We start from the raw sequence: 22389 nt of genomic DNA on the forward strand, positions 1-22389 counted from the left end.
GTTAAAAAAAAATAAAATACAGAACTGTCCAAGAAAACAGCTGTTTGTTTGTTTGTTTGTTTTTATTTTAAGAACATTTTTTTAGTAAGGAAAAACAGAATTTTATTTCTCAAAATAATTGAAAAATGTTTTTTAAGAATGATTCTCCAGATTGATTTTCTGAGAACTACTTTTGAGAAAGTCGTCAAACAAGTCCAACTCCAAACCTGAAAAATGGACTATGTAGGCCAAAGTTTATAAATCCCACAAGCTTTGAACTTTAATCGAAGTACCCAAAACAAATTCTAAAACTATGCTATCTTGGGCTGGTTTCTCAGGACCGACTTCAGCTCTGAAGATCACTTGAGAAGAGTTTCATTCTGTCATCCATGTATTTGGAAGCAGTTAAGGCGACCTGTATATACACTGTCTGATCTCCTGGTAAAGAGTTCCACAACTACCAGGCTCCTATCTTTTCTGTGATGCACCTCAGAAATGGTTGACTCTTCATACTTTGGTTCCATCAAGCAATGAGGAGGCAGGAAGGAGAGAATCATTCAGCGTTTTTGTTGGATTTTGATTCCTGGAATTTCTCTTCAGGGATTCTGTAGAATATTATGAAACCAACAGTGTGAGATTCATTTTTGAGGACCCAGAATGAATTAAAGAGGTGGGGAACCATGGAATGAAATGGGAAAACAGAACACGATTAAGGATAGAAAGAACTAAAGAACAGGAGAGCCTGGCTTGAGGAATTATCTGGCATACCAATTCTTTCTTGTATGACAGCAGCATATTCAGCCCCACTGCGATTTTGTGCAAAGGAGGAGATACTGCGATACATTCCAACTGAAGGTTGAAGACCTGCATCCTCCATCCATTGCAGTACCTACATCAAAATTTTGCTCGATGCTTTCATGCCTTTCAAGTATCTAAAAGAAAAGGAATGAAGTGAAAGCTGGCATTGACTGTTGTGGCTGCAGAAGTTCTTCATAGGAAAACGAAATTGAAGGGTGGCAAGTGGGATATCCTATAATGTTTTTTAAGTGAATCAGCTAGATAAGGAGCATTTTCTAATAATGAAGAAGGAAAACATGGAATCCTCCCATAACATAAAATGGTGATATTTAAGTTTATTCCAACAATATATATGGAGGTGAGCAAGATCAACTTCTGTATTGTCTTGTTATTGATCTAATTCTGAACCATAGAACCTTGCTTCAAAGAGACAATTTTACAATTCGACAACTTTTGGGCAAAACTTTCTTTATAGAAGTAATTAAGGCTCTGTTTGGGAAGTGTCCTTAAAACAATTCTGAAAAATATTTTTTGAGAACTATTTTTTAAAATTGTTCTATGATTTTTGTAAAACAAAAGTTTGTTTAAGAACTTGAAATGTTCTTCACCTGTTTTCTATGTTCTTAACTATTTTTTAAAAATAACTTTTGTCATGGTGCTTTATTTTCAATCATTCACCATATTTGTACAATTATTTTTTAAAACAATCATTTGAAAACAAGTGAAAACAATTGAAAATGACTAAAATATGTTAATAGAAAACATCGTTTTTTTGTTCTTAAAAACAGAAAATTGTTTTTGTTTTCTAATTGTCAAACATGTTTTTCTTTATTTTTTTTTATTCTAGAATATAGAAAATTGTTTTAAAAAAACAGTTGCCAAACAGGGCCTCAATCTTTTTCCAAAAACAACCATATATTTTAAAGTTCCAGAATAGATAGTTTTACATATTCAAATATTTGCCACCAGTGTCAAGCATGCAACAAAGAAGCAATGGAATCCATACCATTAGTCAAACAACCAGGGCTACATGCAGGAAGGTCTAGTAGATGGTTACCTCAATGTATTTCCTCCAATTTCCAGCAGCCAAGAGATTCTTCAATAAAATCGAGTAAGTATAGAAGTTAATTTCAGCTCCTGATGCCACTATCTTGTAGAACAACTGCATGCAACAAGAGAAGGGAAGAATGTGCTATAGTATTGAAACATAAAATTATATTTTAAATAAAATCAAATTGTATTTTAAATATTAACAATCAAAATTTTCTAATCCCATATGTCAACTTCTGCAATGTGAAATATCATCACATAAATACAAGAGAAATTCAAAGTACCTTCATCATAGTCTCAATCTTCCCACTTTTTCCAAGAAAATGCAGAAGCTGATTTAGAAGCCCGATCGACACGACAGAGATTGAAGGCTCCATTAATTTGATCAAACCAATTATTTCCCTCCATTCTCTCAATCTTTGACCAAAATTCAATTGTTAGTTTCCGGATGACAAAAATTTTGAATTATAGAACTAATGAAATAAGTAGAACATTTATCATGCCAGAAAAAGCATGCTCATTAAAGCAAAGTCAAAATGGATATTGCAAGCACACAGAAGGCACTCTCACCCTGAAAAAAGGATGGAGAGAGAAATACAAAGCAAAGAAAAAAAGGTAGAAGAGAAAAGGCACATATGACTTACAAGCTACAGGCTGAAACCATCTCAAAGAAACTTGAATTGTTAAAAGGGATCTTTTTCTCTCTCATAAACTCTGCCAAAACAAGTACTTTGGCAGGTTGGCCTCCTTTATTAAAAGCTCTCATCAGAGACGAACATGCAATAGAATCTGGCTGGACATCATCTGTTTCCATTTCTAAAAATAGTGCAGAAGCTTTTTCCCAATTCTCTGCAACACAAAGATCGTTAGGACTTTAGCTCAAAGGTACATCTCTCAGTTTTGTCTCTGATCACAGCAGTTTAAATTACAATTACCTGCAACATCATATGCATGTATCATTGCAGTATATGTAATAACATCAGGATGACAACCAGCCATCTTCATTTTGGTGAACATGGATTCTGCTTCTGTGACTTGGCCCTGAGAAGCCATAACAAGAGAAAAGAAGAGAAAAATGAGATTTCCCTCAAGTTACAAGAAGACAATAAGAAGTGATCTTGCCAAAACACTTGCCTGTTTGCTGTAGGCACAGATCACAGATGAGTACACCTCCTTGGACAAAGGAATTTTCAAATCCATCATTTCATCAAGAAACCCAAGTGCCTCACCATATTTCGACATTTTACAGCAACCGCTTATTAACACATTGTAAGTAACAGGATCAGGTTTGACTTTCTTTGTTCTCATCGCTCTGTACAGACTTAAGGCTTTATCATATTCCCCCACACTCAGATAGCTTCCAATTGCTGAATTATATGCAGTTGTGTTTAACTTGATGCCTCGCATCTCAGCCGCTGAAAGTACAGACTTGATCTTTACCTTCTGACCACAGCGGCCACAGGCAGCCAAGAGGGTGCATATTGAAACAATGTTTGGTTGAACCCCATTTCTTTCCATTTCATGTAAGATTTCCACAGCTTCCATTAACAAACCCTTAGATCCATAGGCATCAATCAGTGCATTGTAACTTACTAAATTTGGCTTGCAATGGTTCCGCCTCATCAACTCAAATACTTTCATGGCCTTCTCTGGTTTCCCTGATTTCCCATAAGCATTGAGCAAAGATGTATAGGATACAATATCGGGGCGGAAACCATTTTTCTTTATCTCATTAAAAACTGACAAAGCCTCCTTATCCATCCCATGTGAAGCATATGCACCTATTAGAGCATTATATGAAACAATATTAGGCTTTAGACCTTCTGCAAGCATTGTGTTAAATGCTGTTTGGCAATTTTCAATCTGGCCGCAAACAGAATACAGATGAATAATGGTAGTGAATGTTACAACATCAGGGTAGCATTCTGATCTTTTCTCCTTCATTGAATTGAAAATATCGATGGCCTTCCCATTCTGTCCAAGTTTGACCAGGCAGTATATCACAATATTAAGGGTAGTTGTGTCCGGACGGATGTTTGTTCCTTTCATTAGTTCAAAATAGGACAACACTTTTGAATACTGATTCCCCCTTTTATAGGCAGATAAAACAATATTGTGAGTCACAAGATCCGGGCCAACTCCATTTTCTGTCATTTTCTTGCAGACATTCAGAGCCTCTTTCCAATTTCCACTAGATCCGCATGCATTGATCAAGTTGTTATAGGTTGATCGACTTGGAGGAATCTGCATCCATATGTTACAGTTACAGATACATCTCCTAAAATTCATGTCAATGGATACTAAGGACAACAACAAACATGAAATTAATAAATAATAGATTATCCAATTATCTAAATATATATATATATATATTCTGCATAGTCATACAGACTATTCAAGATTTTAGCACACAATAATACAGCAGAGTATAGTTGATGACTACTATCCATGAACCACATAATGACTAAATAAGTGACAAGCATGCATCAAACCAGATAAAATAAAAGGTTCTAGATAGTGTAAGGGCTTCCATCGCCATACAATTGGGAAAGGTTCAAACTTTTAAAGTGTTACTATAAATAGGATATGGTTTAATAGCTGATGCTGCATTCAGGATTTTTTTTTTTCTCTATCGCAATTAGCATATGATAGTATGCAATTTTGTCCAAAACACCCTACTAACTAAAGGACCAAAACATCTTTATTCCTTTGAACTGATACAGAATTGCTCAAGAGGATATCACTCCACATAACAACAATTTCATCTTTCAGGTCAAAGTCTCAAAGAGTAATAACTTCTCATTCTAAATATAAGAGCATTTTCCTTCCCAAAAGTCCAGTTGCAAACCAATTTCCTTTGACAACCTGGTATACTCCAAATGAGATACAAAAGCAAGAGTGGTCAAAGATGACTCGGTAGTTTCAAATCTCTATTTGAACTTTTAGAGAAATTGAAACCAAATTCTAGATCATGTCATATGTAAACATGAACACATTTTTATAAACTTAAATTTAAATTAATAAATGAAAATTATTATCTCATTTGAAGAAAAAATAAAAATAAAACAGCCGCAAGGAAAATGATGTAAGATGAAGAAAATTAACGAGGCCAACAATAAATATAGACACTACAATAAATTAAAAACCAATGATCAATGATAAAGATGATATAGATTGACAGCTCCAATCATGAAAAAGGAAAAGAAGGAATCTCACATCAATAAAACCCATTAAGATTGATTAGGGAAGAAGAATGAGAATACACACAGCTGCACGGAGCATGTCATCCATGATATTCATTGCCCATCGCCATTGGCCAGCTCGACCATGTGCATTGATGAGGGCATTGTAAGTTTCAGCATCAGGCTTGCACCTACCATAAAAATTGAGATTTCTCTATTGAAGCCATCAAAGGAAAAGAAATCTAAGACTGATATTACATCAAGGGCATGTTTGGTACACATGAATGAGGGGTGGGAATGGGCATCTCATTTCTTTTCTCCTTCAATCCCATGTTTGGATAATTTGAATTGAATCAAATGTGATTCCAATAGAAATAAAATCTCACTTGCATAGTTTTAAAAGGCGCGCTTAAAGTGCATCTAGGCTCAAGGCACAACCACTGCCTAGCTATAGCGCCTTGCTTGCCAAAACATGCGCCTTGTTGAAGAGGCGTGCCTTGTCTACTTTACTTTTCATTTTTAAACACATGTATTCTTAAAATTTCTAGTTGTATATTGAAATTTATACACTTTTGTTACTTTTTTTGTTGAATGCTTCTTCTAAATGTTTGAAATCTTAATTTTTTTTATTAACTAGATTGGATTTTGGATCATATTTTATAAAATTGATATGCATGCTAGGTCAGGTTTCACTTCACTCAGGCGTACGCCTTGTGTTGCGCCTTACGCGCCTTGCACTAAACTATAGGAAACTTTTGTGTCTTAGGTGTGTCTTGCGCCTTTTAAAACTATGCCCAATTATAAGTAGAATTTTAATTCTTCCCAATTAAGAGGTATTTTGATTCCCTAATGCAAGTTTAAAGAAAACTTTTTATTTTGATTTGTAAAAACACAAATTGTAAATTCAATTTATACAATGTAAACTAAATTAATTCACATCTTATATAAAAATAAAAACAATTTTTTAATTACAAATAAATTAAAAATAAATATTTTAATAAAATATGAATATTAATAATATAATAAAATCATAAATTATACTTTTATAAATATTATAAAATATATATTAATATTAATTGATTTATTTTGTTAAAAATAAATAATAATAATTCAAAATTAATAACTTCTACTGCTATTTAATATTTATATGATTTTATAAATATTATAAAAATATGGATATTCACATCTTATAAAAGCATAATTAATTTATTTTGTTAAAAATAAAGAATAATTATTCAAAATTAATAATTGATAATATTATTCTATTTTAAATATATTTAAAAACAAATAAAATTAAAATTTTTAAGGTATAAATGAGCCAAAATTTTCATTATATGTATACATTTATTGCTCAATTATGAGCATGACACTCTAAATTATTTTATTTAATCTATAATTAATTAATCAGTTTTTTGAATTTCAAATTATTCTTAAAAATTACAAGATTTATTAAAGAATTTAAAGCATTAATTATATCTATTATTTTTATAGCCATTATATACATATTTTTTGAGTTTTAAATTATTTTTTAAAATTATTAAACTTATTAATAAATTCAATACAAAATTTCATTTAATTTAAAATTCATTTTCTCTGATCAAAATAACAATTCTATATTTTACTTTGTTTTTTAAAATTATTTTAAAGAACAATAATCAAATAGTGGTATGAATTTTTAAAAACAATTTTATTTTTAAATCACACACCCAAATAGGTTTTTATTATTTGGTAAAAAAAAAAAAAAAAAACTCTCAAGGACATTTTTTAAATGAAAATAAAAAAGTATTTCAAATTACGTACAATCAGAGATTTTTTAAAATACAAATAAAAACAAAAAATTATTTTAAATGATATGTACAATATTATTGACAATTCATTTCTTTTTGTTTTTTATTTTTATTCCCAATTTTACTTCACATTGAAGTAAAATCGAATTATCATTCCAACCTTCCTTCTGTGCATCTAAACCCAAGAATTGAAGATGCACAACCCAAGAATTGAAATTAAAGGGAATTCGAATGGAAACAAAATATCCATTCCAATTCCTCATCCCCGCATACCAAACACACCCCAAGTGTAAGTGATGGGACAATCTCCAAGTGTTTTTTTCTTCTTCTTCTTCTTTTTTTTTTCATCTAACCCAGAATTATCAATTGAATAACCAGTAAAGAGAATATAAACGGGATGCAAGATCCAAACTGTAACAAGCATACCTCCACTTTTGCATCTCGAAAAACAACCCGCGTGCCTGATCGACTATATTATGTCTAGCATGGAGCCTGATCATCATATTGTAAATATCATTCCGAGCGCAGTAGTTCTTTTGATTCTTCATCCACCGGAACACTTGAACGCTATGTTCAAGCGAACCTATTTGGGTTATCTCCTACGACAAACGAAAGCAAGAACATTACATTGGTTTCACTTCAATTCAAACTGAATCCAATTTGCTCCATTTCTTACCCTAATAAGAAGGGGGAAATTTTTCCTGGAGAAGCGGCCCACCCAGCGATTCAAGAGACCCTCTACATCGTCCCAGTGGTTGAGCTTCAAAAGCCTTTCAACCACCTCAGAAACGCTCCAATCCTTCTGAAACCTATCGGCTTCGACCCGCAATCTGTAGTGTTTGGGAATGTCGGCTTTTCGGAGTCCAGAGACATGGGTGGAGACCTGGTGCTTGCCGTTGTCGTAGTCGACGAACACCACCTTCTTCTTCTCTTCCAAAGCTCCTTTGCTCTTGGATTCCTTGCATGAAATTAGGGTTTTGCTGGTGGTGAAGGTGGGGTTTGAGGATTTGGGGTGAGGCGAGTGAGTTGAGCGGGGGAAATCGAAGATAATTGGGGATGGGTTGGGTGTGGACGACATGGAAAGATGCAACACAGACCCTGAAGGGATGAACCTTACAAGATAGGTACTAAAAATTTGTTTTAAAAAAACAGAGGGAGGTTCTCTTTGGCGTTTTCAAAATAAAACATTAAATTGAAGGGATAATACCATATTTGGAAAAATAAGTTAAAATTGCATATATCTTGTTTTGATAATTTTACTCTTAAATTTCTTATCCAAAAATGTTTTACCTGATATAGGAATTAAAAATCCCATTTATATTTTATATTCAAAATATAATGTCATTCAATTTGGATTTTTCCACCCTTTCAATCAAAAACCCATGCCTCGCCGTTTTTACATCTCTTTGACCAAATCGACCCACCATTTATATGAATTTTTGGTAAAAGTGATGTTATTATAAATATATATATATATATATTATGCTCTCCCTTCTCTCTTCTTTCTCTCTCATCATGTAATCCCTTCAAGCCTTCAAGCTTTCTTCAAGCTTTCCTACCCTTGTCCATTGTAAGATTTTCTCCTTATGTATAATATAAATATGTTTTGATTACCTCCTATATGGATGGTTTTTAATTACGCTTTGATTTTAATTTTATGTTTTTTATTTTGTACCGCCTACATGGTCGGTTTTATGTTTTTTATTTTGTACCGCCTACATGGTCGGTTTTATGTTTTTTATTTTATACCGCCTACATGGTCGGTTTTAAGCTTATTATGAACTAACAAGTTTTTGGTTCCTTCTCTTTAAATTTCTTTGTTGGATATCTTTTGTATTTTCTAATCCTCTTCTTTGTTTTGAATCATGGCATAATTCATGTGTTCATTCTTAAAAAATAAGAAGTTTTCTTACCGAAGGCCCAAACCCAATTGCGTCTGCATTTCATACTAGCGTATTCAAATTGGATAAGATATTAAAATAGGAAACATTGAGATTGTTGGACTCATATAGGCCCTTAAATGATGTGGGAGAACGAGACACCTTGTGATTGTGTAAGTGCTTCAAAAGCCCAAGTAATTATATTAGGTGGTATTTAGGACTTAATAGTACATAACCTAACCTCGAACCGCACCCACCTATGAAGAGCAAGAAAATTGAACATGCTCCCCTAGAAGAGCACGAATCTGATTTTCATAGAAGGTGACTCATAGTGAGTTAACATTATGAACTTTTTCTTCATGAGCATTTCAGGAATTGAAGTTCCATGGAGAATAAACTCCATTCTCTTAGGGAAGAACATGGTCATATGAACAAACTTCTAAAAATTAAGTCACAAACCAAATATTCTATAATGATAAAATGCGTACACAAAAAACATCCTTCCGAAAGCACAACCATTTCAAAGCAAATTCTTCATTGAAAAGCAAATAGCACTGAAATGAACAATTAACCACATTTGTATAATTCAACCACATTTGTATAATTCAACTACATTCAAATAGACGTATAGTTTTGGAAGACATGCCTTATCCAGGGGAAAGACAAATGGCACAATACAATAATGTGTTGAGAAACATCATCAGGAGGCGGATCAAAAAATTTGCCCCAGATGAATCCCTAGGCTATGTTTGGTTTCCGAAAAGTACAAAGGAAAGAAAAAAAACGCTAAGGAAAATGATTTTCTCATGTTTGGTTGTCCTATAAAAAATATAAAAAAAAATCAAATATAATTAAAACTAATTAAAAACTTATGTATTTTTAAATTATTTAATCTTTATATTGATGAATTAAAATAAATAAAATGAGTTTGAAGTAACAAAAAAAATAATTTATTAACTTTTAATTTATTTTTTTATTTTCCTTCACCTTTTCTTTCCTTCTACTTTTCTTTTGTATTTTCTTTCCCTCGCATTTTCCCTCAAATTTTCCGGGAACCAAACATAGCCCTAGAGATATCAGAGTTGAAAATTTAAAAACTAGACAAAATATATAACAAACAACTAAAGATAAATACAAAATATACCTGCCATGCATTGCTCCAAATAAGAGTTTGAAGGAAATGTCATTAAAGAAAATAAATTCGGCTAAAGCGCAAAAACCATTGGATCTAAAATCAAGTACTTGAAAACAAATTGTCAACAAAACAATCAATATAATGAGTTTTGTCCAAAATCTTGAATTATTATCTCATAAACCCCACTCCAAAGCCCAAACAATCCTCTTGCACACAACTTATGTAAATGCAGACAGATTGTTCCTACCCTCACGCTTCATTTTTTTTTCCCCTTCTTTTGTTAGCCAATTTGAATAGCCTTTTTTATTCCTTAAAGAGTAAAAGACCAAATTGACCTAAAACACCAATAACTGACAGGTTTTGGGGCAACAAACCAAAGCTCACTCAAACAAAACAAATATGCAAACCATGGACACATTTTTTTTTATGGAAATCCTATTATTATCTGTATTTTAGCCATAGTGTATTTTATGATACATATATATATATATATAAAATACACAATATGACACGCGATACCACAATACAACAAACAATGCATACACATTCAACTAATTTTCATAATTTTTAAGAAAAATCAATTTAAAAAAATTTTTGTTGCAAATTTACATGAAAGAGTAAAAGTAAGTAATAGATAAGACAAATTTTAAAAGAGGAAAACTATCAAATTATTGGATAAGTTGGGATTGACGAGGCTCGAATCCGCAACTTCTACTTTGCAACAGCATTGTTGTAACCAATTGAACTACAATCCTAGCGAAAGATCATAATGGTCAATATAAATGATCAAATAAACTGCACAAATTAATACTTGACGTACATTTCAAAAATCATACATCTTTCAAATATACCTTGCAAGTAAAAAGAAAAATCAATTCATGTTTCATGTTTTATAAGCTCAAAACCTACAATAAATAAAAAATCAAGAAACGTATACACAAAATAATAAGATAAAGCAAGGGAAACACAAAATGAAACGTTTTTCAAAGATGAGGCCATGCCCCTCATGATGACCATTTATTATAATTTTGTTTGATGCATTTTGCAAAAAGCTATATTTCTTAGATGGAAACAACACATCTTCATTCATTTGAAAATGAAAACAAAAGCAAAAGCATACCAACCTCACCTGAAAGTTTGGTTAGTATAATTATCAAAGCATTCTTATAAAGATTTTCATATTCTCAAAGCCATATAATTATAAAGCATTCTTACAACCCCTAGTATTCAGACTTTGATCATTCATTCAGCTTATCCTCTTCAACAAGATAATGTTCAAATCATCCAACCAAGAAGTCTGATTCTACCTACACACAAGAATAATGAGAAAATAAAGGAAATGCAAAATGGAACTATCTGGAGTTAGGTGACAAAGAATTGACTTGTCAAGTGCTCATAAAAGAAATAAATAAAACAAATATCCACAACAAAGGGTAATCCTCATTAAAGGACCCCTTAGATATCCATGGATGAAAATCTGCCTAAAACAAATATCCTATAGAATATAGAGGGACTATAAGGTGAAAATTTTAATGCAAAAGACGTATAGCACATATGGAAGTGGCAAAAACCCTTGTTTTCCAAATATGAGCAAGATTGTGAGATAAATCCCATGATACCATCCAACAGTATTTTTGTTTACTGCATTTTGTATAGGCAACAAATTTATAAAGAAAAAGTTATATGATGGGAAAACCTTTCCTGTTAACATCATCACTTTCTCCTTTAGTTGTGGGAAAACATGCAGGTTCTTGAAGATGATCATCAAAGCATACTTACAACACCTAGTTAAAATGACATTAATGGGTTTTCAAACCCATATCACATTCATTCTTAAACTTTTCTTCTTTATATTATTTATGGTTTCTTTAATTTTCTATCTCTAAATAAGATATACCCCCCAATCCTATCACCTAAGCTTTTAAGTTGATGAAATAGCAGTCATGCAACATATTTAATTTCCTTCACCGTTGTCATAGCTCCACACTATCAACATCATGGGTGCCTGCGCACGCATAAATTACCAACTCAGCATACTATGATTCATCTTATTTAAAGAAACTGTTAAAGGCATGTGGATGCTACAAATAAAAACAAAAGCACAAATAAGATATCTCAAAAGGATGGAAAAAATTTATGTTGCTAACATAGGCACAAAAACAAAAAAAGGAGATGCCAACTTTGATGAAAGAAAAATAATTCATATCGAGGGTGAAAAAAAAATACATGAAATAAAAGAACTCATCCTCGTTGTCAACCTAGGTAACTCAAGCAAGCTATCATACCTATGTCCCATAGAAATCACAATTAATGTTAGAAAACAATTTTCCTGCCGAGTGCCCACCAAGTCATGCATACAACGAGCATTGAAAAGTGCAGAAAAATGCTGACATACGACCAAAACCTCAAAACCACTCAAGAAGGACGCACTGTTCAAGGAACAAACTCAAATGCAATCTTATTGTAACAGAAGATATATATAGACAACAACCCCCTCATTCCACCATGTGCGCCTTTAAAAGGCAAAATCAATGAGCCTCTCTTCTCATTTTTAAGTGACTTTCAACAGTGCATTGAGTAGCTAGCAGGACCTAAAATCTAGTCAAATATGTGTATTCCCATATTCCTAAAACTAGCCAAGGTTTTGAGTCTCTGTTCAAGTGCTAAACTCAGATGCTTTTTTATCAAATGCCAACGTAGAATGATGAATTGTTACTTGTTAACATAACCCAACCATCTTGCTTTGGGTGCAGCCCTGAGAGTTGCTGTATATTCAAAAGCTTATCAGGGCCATGGTCTCTTATGCATCCAACCATCGAGTTAAGGATGAAGAAGCCTACAAGCTGAGTGATGGATGATGGAATATAGCAAGCGCAGTTGTGTTCCTTCCAATCCAGATTTTGTTTAGTGGCTTATGCTTGGGAAAGTCCCGGTCCCACATCTGATCACAATCTGCTCAGTGGCATCACTTATTTGCGATTTATTTAACATTTCCTAAAAAGTTCTTCAATGAGAGACCCTATATGTTAGTAATTATCACATAAGATCTTTGAAATAACAAAAACTTAATGCCTTTTTTGATGGAATGGATAGTTCTAAAAATCAAATGTTCCTAGATTTGGCTTTGAGATGTCCAAGATTCATACCAAGAAGAGCAAATGTCTCATATTGAGGCATAAGAAGAAGAAGACGAGCATTCATATTACTTCAAATGCCACAACATATCATATCACTTCCTGCAAACAACAACAATAACAGCCAAAATTCTATGTAGCTCCTAATCTTCAAATGCCACAACATATCATATTACTTCCTGCAAAAACAACAACAATAACAGCCAAACATGTTAGCACTCAAAATGACAACAACAACTAGCAGCCAAACACCAGTTAGCACACCAAATAATCTTGTCCCATCATGCTTATCTAAACTCAGATCATTGAGTATACTAATAGGCTGAGCTACAGATGTCAATATCTAAATCACTGATACTGAGATATGGGTTTCAGCCCAATCAAACAGATATAGCTGAAATCTAAATAAAGATGCAGTTCCATTTATGGCTATCAACAACCTTACTGAACCATGCCTCACAATATAACCAACTCTAGTAGAGACCATAACAAAATACAAACACATCATTTTCCTTCCAGTATTACAACCACCTCTGCCCAAGGCTGATAGATCGTTAAAGGTGAGACAAATCTGCTACCATGGAAAATATATCTCACATAGAACTTAAGAATATACAAAAATAAAATCACTGAAATTTTACCATAAGGTTGAATTCCAAAGCATACAAACTTAATATCCATCAGCATGCATATATGAACAACTGATATCTCAGAGCTATTCCTAGAGGAGAACCAAGGATTAAAGAGATTCCTCAAAAGAAATAAGAAACAGGAACTAGTATAATAACAGAACAATGAGTTCCTCTAGGATATGCTTGGTTCCCAAAAAGTATTCAAAAGATGGAGAAAATTACATATTGAAGAACATGATTTTCTCATATTTGAGTCAACTATGAAAGATACTAAATAAAATTAAATATAATTAAAATTAGTGAGAAATTTATGCATTTGTAAATTCCTCAACACATGTTAAAATGATATATATCAACTTTAAAACTATTTTTCATTTTCTATAATTTTTTCTTTCCTTCTACAAACATAGCTCTCTCAAAGAATCACTTTCATTGATTTTGTCATGTAAGTTTAAATTTCCGTTGGTACCTACAACATGTCCCTCAATTTGTTATGTAGCCCACAATGTGGTTTCAATTTACTTTGTGTTTTCTAGTCCTTATCCATACTGGTAGCATATACTATATTTCTATGTGTCCCAGTTCTCTGTTCCCTCCTATTTTCCCTCAAATTCTTCAATAAATCAAACATTCTTTAACCCAAGCCTTTCAAGCTCCCAATACCTTCCATGCAGTAGGTCATACTTTACCGTCCAACATAGAAGCATGCCATCACTATGTTGAGTGGCCTACTATAACATTTGTTAAATGTGCAAAGCTTGGAAGTAACAACGTACTTGCACTACAATGTTAACCAATTTAGACAAAACACCAACAGATTCAGAGGCTAAAAAAATACAACTATGCTTATTCAAAGCTATTCCAATCCACCCATAAAAGTTTATATTAGTTGCATCAAATTCCTAGCCATCAAATACCAACTTCAAAGTAGATCTTCTCTCACACACACATATATAACATAATAATAACAATAAAGTAGAGTTAATGCCATTATTCCCCCAACATGCCACAATATAGCAAATAAGATTAAATCTTTGTTCGTCCTTCTTCTCCTTTGGAATTACAGGCATACGGTGTATACAGTTAATTAAATTAAAATTATAAAGCCAAATTACTTACCCAAACGGGCTTATGCCAATCTATCAGAAATTGAGAATTCCACATATCAACCTTGAAATCATGGATATTTTAGAATAAAAGAGGAATGATTTGTTCCACGTATGAAATTATAACACCAATCTCAATGAATATTTCAAATCATCCATCAGATGGTGCCACACCGTTTTCGGTCAAGACTTCAAATGATCCACTCCGAAAGATTGTATCCTCTTTTAAAGTCCAATCTGAAAGCATTCAATCAATCAATAAAAAGAATGGTTCTTGTTGAAAGGGAAAAAGAGTAAACATCCAATCTGACAAGTTCATATAATCAATAATAATAAAAAAAAAGGTTTCGTATCTGAAGGGAAAGAAACCTGAAACCACAAGCTTGTCCTTCTAACTATTAAAAAAATTCGACCATCTAAAGTCACGTTCACCCATCTCCATGAAATCTACAAATCATCCACCTCACCTATCACCGTGAAATCACCTATCACCGTGAAACCCTTAACTCATCCTCCTCACCGATCTCCGTGAATCCCATATATCATCCCCTCAATTGAGTCAATTCAGTAAATCATCCCTCTCTTGATGGTAAGGTCTTGAAATAATCCTGCCCCGGAAAATCCTGACAAAAAATCCTATGAGAAATCTTTCCATCGTCTTATAAAACCCTTATCGATCATCTTATATCATATCCAATCGTCTTACAAAAGCCACGAATCCTACCATATTCATACAGAATGCTGCAAAAAAAACCCTAAAACCTATCATCATATAAAACCCTAGCCTAAAAACCCACCGCCTTCATCGTCCAAATCAATATCCTTTGCATCAACATCTCAACCCCTCTACCTGGATTTTATAGGTACCGGAATTTTCATACGTGTACTAAAAAGGCGGAGAGCCGACGCTGAACGCAGAGAGAAGACACGTACTGTACGCGGAGAGAAGACGCGTACTGTGCGCCGACAGCCGACACGTACTGTAACGATGAGAACCGACGCCAAATGCACCCGCAGAGCCTATGGGTTCCATGCGCAGAGAGCTAAAGTTTAACGTACACGGTAACGATGACTAAAGGCTCCATGCAAGATACCATCTTTCTAAACTCCACCCTGGGCCTTAATTTCAGCCCAATTTGGCCCGCAACTGCGAAGTGGTTGGCGTAAATCAAAATAGATATAAAATATATATTATTTTAATAATATATATAATGTGAAAATGAATTTGAAAAGAAAGTTAAAAGAATTAAAGATTGAGAGAATGACAAAAAAAAAAGGATTACGATATGGGAAACTTATTTATAAGTTATTTCAATTATTTATGATTTTTATTATATTAAATTAATATTTATTATACTTAATAATGTGATGACATTCATTACTTTAATTATAATATACATATATATATATTCTAATTAATATTTTTTTAAATCACTATATTTTTTTCAAAACATTTTCTATTTGGGACACTGAAACAATTTTCTTATTTTTCAATAAAGTTACATAAAGCTAAATCATTATCCACATATCCAGGGATAAAAAGATTTCTAAAATTTTTCAAATACTTTTTCCATTAAAATAACATTTCTTTTCACATTTTTTTTTCAAAAAAAATAATAATAAACAAGAATTGGTGCAGTGGCTTACCTAAATCCATTGACGATTAAATATGATATTCTTAATACTTCTACATATTCTCTTTTTTCAATATGTACACTAAATACAAGTGCCTTGAAGGTTAATATATATGATTAAAACAATTCATATCCTCGGTTTATGGAATCGCTTAGAGAGACAGCACACATGGCCAAGTTTTCACATATCATGTCAACATCATTCTATTTATGCAATTGATAGTAATACAAATTTCAGATAAGGAACCTGAACCATGGATGACTCACTGTTCAAGGAACAAGCTCAAATACAACAAACACGATTAAAAACAACAGCACGCCCTATTCAAAAGCATATCAGGACCATGGTCTGGATCGAGTTAAGGATAAAGAAGCCTAAAAGCTGAGTGATGGATGATAGAGAATAGCAAGCATGAGTTGTGTTCCTTCCAATCCAGATTTAGTTTAGTGGCTTACGATGCTTTGGAAGGTCCTAGTTCCACATCCGATCCTAATCTGCTTAGTGGTGTCACTTATTTGCGATTTATTTAACATTTCCTAAAATTGGATTATAAAATCTAAACAAAGAAAATCTGAGTAATTATCACATAAATCCTCTATTCTTACTTCTCACAACTCGCCTTGCTATGCTATCCATTGGGTGGGAATGGATAGTTATAAAAATGAAATGTTCCTCAATTGGGCCTTGACATATGCAAGAGAAAGCATTCCTGCCAACAAGAAAAATGTCCCATATTGAGGCAGAAGAAGACGAAGATAAACCGTAATTCTATGTAGGACAAGAAAAAAATGTCCCATATTGAGGCAGACGAAGAAGAAGAAGAAGATAAATCATAATTCTATGTAGGGTTCCCTCTTCAAATTCCACAACACGTCATATTTCTTCCTGCAAAAACAAATTGAAGAGCAGCCAAACACGGTAGGCACTCCAAATAACAACAACAATCAATAGCCGAACACCTTCTTTTAGCACTCCAAATGATCTTGTCCCATCATGCTTATCTAAACTCAGATCATTAGAGTATATTAGGAGGATAAGCTACAAATGTCAGTACCTAAATCACTGATGCTGAGTTGGGTTTCAGCCCAACCCAGCAGATATAGCTGAAATCTAAATAAAGATGCAATCCCATTTACTACAACATGAACAACATTAGTAGACACCATAACAAGTAGAGACCATAACAAAATAAAAACACAACATTTTCCTTCCAATTTGCCTAAGACTGATAGATGGTTAAAGGTGAGACAAATCCAATACCATAAAAAATATATCTCACATACAACTTGAGAATGTACAAAAATCAAACAGAACCCACCTTACACCCCCAAACTTACCCAACATTAATTCATGATGCAGTGTCATAGATTATTGAAGTAGAAAAAAAACATGAATTTCAAACCATACGAACTTAAAATCCATCAGCCTGCTATCAGAACAACTAATATCCCAGAGCTATAGCTAAAGGGGAACCAAGGATTAAGAGATACATCAAAAGAAATAAGAAACAGAAACTAGTATAATAACAGAAAAATGAGTTTGAAAAAGTACTTAAAAAAAAAATCATGATTTTCTCATATTTGAGCTACTATGAAAGATACTAAATAAAATTGAATATAATTAAAATTAGTGAGAAACTTATATATTTTCAAATTATTTAACACATGTTAAAATAATATATATTAAAGTTTTACAGTTAATTTTTTTGTTCCTTCCACAAACATAGCTCTCTCTAAGAATTACTATCGTCTATTTTGTCATGTGGGTTCAGTAGGTACCTAAAATTTCTCCCTCATTTTGTCATGTACTCCACAATGTGGTTTCAATTTACTTCTTGTTTTCTAGTTCTTATCCATACCAGCATGCCATCAGTATGTTGAGTTGCCTATTATTATTTTTTTATTGGAAACGCCACAAAGATATATTAATATAAAAAGAAGTACAAGAAGAAGGATGAGAAATCCTCCCACCAAAGACAACTAAAATACAGGAAAATACACAAAAACAAACGAACTCCCACTAAGGACCAATCCCTATGGAGAACACACCGCTATCCAATCCAACTGAATCACATTAAGGGGAGTCCCCTTAAATGCCTTGGAACAGAAAGCCCAAAGGGAAGCAAGGAAAACAATAGAGTCCCAAAGGGACTCTGAATTCCTTGCTTTATCCTCGAAAATCCTTGCGTTTCTTTCCCACCACACAACCCGAATTAGAGCTATGCTCGCAGCTTGCCACAAAACTACCCCTCTCTTAGAATTACCGAAGCCTTGAAATTTGATGGACATCATGTCATATATGCTCCTTGGGGAAACCCAATCCATCTTAGCTAACTGAAATAACCTGTGCCACAACCCAATCGTCAAGGAACAATGAAGAAAAAGGTGATCTGCTGATTCCCCATGCTTCATGCACAGGATACAAATATCAGGACTAAGGGCTTTGTAGGGTCTTCTCACTTGCAACATGTCATTAGTATTCATCTTCTTGTGTGCCACTAACTAGACAAAGGACTTCACTTTGAAAGGAACTTGAGACTTCCACACGAACTTTGAAGGAAAGTTCTGAGGAGATCCAGAAGATTGAGATAATGCTAGAAAAAAAGGATTTGACTGAAAAAAGCCCTGAAGAGGATAATGGCCATAATCTAGCATCTGGGACCGAAGGAGAGAGATACAAATCATCAAGAGAGCGCATGAGGCCTTCTAAGTCCTCAATCTCAGAATCTGACAGGTTACGGCAGAAATTCAAATTCCACAAGAAAGGCCGAGATGGACCGAGAACTGAAGAAATAGAAATGTTTTTATCCACAACTACTTTAAATAGTCTTGGATATTGGGTTCCCAAAGGTTGGTCCCCCCGCCACAAATCTTCCCAGAACCGAATTCTTTCCCCGTTTCCTACCACAAACCGAGTAATCAAAGAAAACCCCTGAAAGACTTGAGCAATAGCCTTCCAAGGACAGCGGTGTGACCATCTGACTAGAGTGTTAGCATCCCAACCATTAGAGTGTGCACCATAAATGCTTAAAATGACCTGATGCCAAAGAGCTGAACCCTCTCTAGGGTACCTCCATAACCATTTCCCTAGAAGAGCGAGATTCCTCCAAGAAATATTCCCCAAACCCAAACCCCCTATTGTCTTCGGTTTGCACACCACATCCCACCTCACTAAATGATCCCTTTTGCCTTCCCCAACCCCTGACCATAAAAAATCCCTTTGCAACCTCTCGATTTTTGCAGCCACTGAAGCGAGAATTTTGAATAAGGAAAGGAAGTAACTTGGCAAATGGGTAAGACAAGATTGGATAAGAGTTATCCTCCCCCCGAAGGATAAGTAGGCCTTTTGCCACCCATCTAATCTACTTGAGATTCTCTCAATCACTGGATCCCAAAAGCCACGCGCCTTAGGGTTCCCGCCCAAGGGGAGACCCAGATAAAGAATAGGTCATCCAGACGCCTTACAATCAAGCCTGAAAGTAACAATGTACTTGCACTAGGATTATTTAGACAAAACACCAACAGATTCAGAGACTAAAAATATACAACTATGTCCTAAATTTTTTAACAAATTACAATCCAGAGACATTCATCACTAACAAAGAGTTCAAATGAAATGTAATCAGATTGCTGCCAATCAAGGCAACAAGCTATTCTAATCTACCCACAAAAGTTTATATCAGCAGGCATCAAATTCCTGGCCACCAAGAGTTATATAATCTATAACCAACTTCAAAGCATAACTTCTTAAACACATTTATATGACATAATAATAATAATAAAGTACAAATCCCAAGTTAATGTCATTATTCCCTCAAAATGCTACAGTATAGCAAATAAGATTAAATCTTTTGTTCTTCCCCCCCCCCCCCCCCCCCTCCCCCGGAATTACAGGCATTCCCCCGGTACACGGATGATTAAATTAAAATTATAATCCAAAATATTAAACCAAAAGGACTGATACCGATCGATCAGAAATTGAGAATTCCACATATCAACCTGGAAATCGTAGATATTTTAGAATAAAAGAATGATTGATTCTACTGTGAAATTTTAATACCAATCTTTCAAATCATCGACCAGATGGTTGCCACACCCTTTCCATCAAAATTTCAAATGTTCCACTCCAAAAGATCATATCCCCTGTTGAAGTCCAATCTGAAAGTAATCAATCAATACAAAGAACGGTTCGTGTTGAAGGCGAAAAAGAGTAAAAATCCAAGCTGACGAGTTCATATAATCAATAAAAAGAATGATTCGTAAGGGGAAAGAAACCTGAAACCACGAGCTTTAAAAATTCGACCATCAAAAGGTCACTCCATGAAATCCATAAATCATACACCTCACCTATCACTGTGAAACCCAAAACTCATCCTCCTCATCGATCTCCGTGAATCTTATAAATCATCCCCTCAATTGAGTCATTTTAGTAAATCATCACTCTCTTGCAGGTACGGTCTTGAATTGATCCTGCCCCGAAAAATCCTAACAAAAATCCTTTAAGAAATCTTTCCATCGTCTTATCCATGAATCCTCCCATATTCATACCAAATGCTGGAAAATAAATAAATAAATAAATAAAACCTCTATCTGGATAGGCACCGGAATTTTCATACGTGTGTACGAACATTGACTTGTACTATATGCACAGAGACAACATGTACTTTACGCACAGAGACGACATGTATTGTACACGTCCAATACTGTACACAGAGATCAGACACATACTGTAACAACGAGAACCGATGTGAAATGCACCCACAGAGAAGACGGGTTCCATGCTCAAAGAGCCAACGTTTAATGTAGACGATGCATCGATGACCAGAGGCTCCATGCAAGATTCTCTCCATTCAAGAAACATCATCTGGAGACTAGAAATCTAAGAAGGATGTCAAAAATCCTTAAAGAAAATAAATTCGGCTAGAGGCAAAAACCATTTGATGCATATATAGAAATATCATTCAAAAAGAACATGTTCAACTCTATGAATCAGGCTCCTGAAAACAAATTGTCAAGGAAACAATCAAAATAATTCCCCCACTACAAAGCCCAAACAATCCTCTTGCACATGACTTACCCTCCTTTTGTTAGCCAATTTGAAGTTTACATAAAAGGAAATCCTAGTAGGATCATGGATATATTTTAATGGAAATCCTATTATAATCTGTATTTTGGCTATAGTATATTTTATGATACACAATATGACATGTCACACCACAATACAACAAACAAAACATACACACATACACACATACACATTCAGCATTGAAATAAAATTTTGTTAACAGAAACACATTGCCCTCACAAGATAAGAATGAATTGAGCAAATTTATGTGAAAGTAAGATAGAATTAGTTGCGAAAGAGTAAAAGTAAGACAAACAAGACAGAATTTCAAAAGGGGAAAACTCTCAAATCATTGGATTAGTTGGGATTGACGGGGCTCGAACCCGCAACTTCCGCCTTGCAATAGCATTGTTGTCACCAATTGAACTACAATCCCAAGGACAGGTCACAATGGTCAATATAAATAATCAAACAAACTGCACAAATTAGTACTTACATACATTTTGAAAATCATATTTAAAGCAAGGGAAATACAAAATGGAACATTTTTCAAAGATGAGGCCATGCCCTATATAAAGTATAAGATAAAAGCCAATAATTGCATATGAAAAAAGAAAAAAAAGAAATATAAGATAAAAGCCCAATAAGTGCAAAACACACATTTTCTTCATTCATCTGAAAATGAAAACAAAAGCAGAAGTGTATCAACCTCTACTTCTTCTCTTGTCCTGAAGAATAACTGCAAATTTGTTTAATATAATTATCAAAGCATTCTTATAAAGATTTCAAAACTCTCAAAGGCATATAATCATAAAGCATTCTTACAACCCCTCGTATTCAAACTCTGATTGTTCAATCAGCTGATCCTCATCATTAAGATATTGTTCAAATCATCCAACCATTCTACCTACACATCGAAATAAAGAGAAAATAAAAAAAGGGCAAAATGGAACTCTCTGGAGTTGGGTGGCAAACAATTGGCTTGTCAAGTGCTAAACTCATAAAAG

The 22389-nt window shown here is 33.8% G+C and overlaps 1 protein-coding gene and 1 long non-coding RNA gene across 3 annotated transcripts in view; both read right to left on the reverse strand.

Moving 5' to 3' along the window:
* Window positions 1-184: 184 nt before the first annotated feature.
* On the reverse strand, window positions 185-8010 carry LOC117920889 (pentatricopeptide repeat-containing protein At2g41720). Its single transcript, XM_034838567.1, has 10 exons — window positions 7473-8010; window positions 7223-7395; window positions 5095-5200; window positions 2962-4071; window positions 2763-2868; window positions 2472-2676; window positions 2112-2244; window positions 1835-1939; window positions 748-868; window positions 185-584 (listed from the first exon to the last, which is right to left on the reverse strand). The coding sequence occupies exons 1-10, from the start codon at window positions 7872-7874 to the stop codon at window positions 487-489; spliced, it is 2559 nt and encodes an 852-aa protein (XP_034694458.1). The 5' UTR covers window positions 7875-8010; the 3' UTR covers window positions 185-486.
* A 4940-nt stretch (window positions 8011-12950) lies between these two features.
* LOC117919642 overlaps window positions 12951-22389 on the reverse strand; it is a 37997-nt gene continuing 28558 nt past the window's right edge. For both annotated transcript variants that reach the window (XR_004652111.1, XR_004652110.1), the window contains 3 exons: window positions 20378-22289; window positions 14697-14920; window positions 12951-13124 (listed from right to left, as the gene is read on the reverse strand). This is a non-coding gene — a long non-coding RNA (uncharacterized LOC117919642). The remainder of the gene's footprint in view (window positions 13125-14696; window positions 14921-20377; window positions 22290-22389) is intronic.

This window comes from Vitis riparia, chromosome 8 (assembly GCF_004353265.1).
Source record: "Vitis riparia cultivar Riparia Gloire de Montpellier isolate 1030 chromosome 8, EGFV_Vit.rip_1.0, whole genome shotgun sequence".
NCBI classification, from domain to species: Eukaryota; Viridiplantae; Streptophyta; class Magnoliopsida; order Vitales; family Vitaceae; genus Vitis; species Vitis riparia.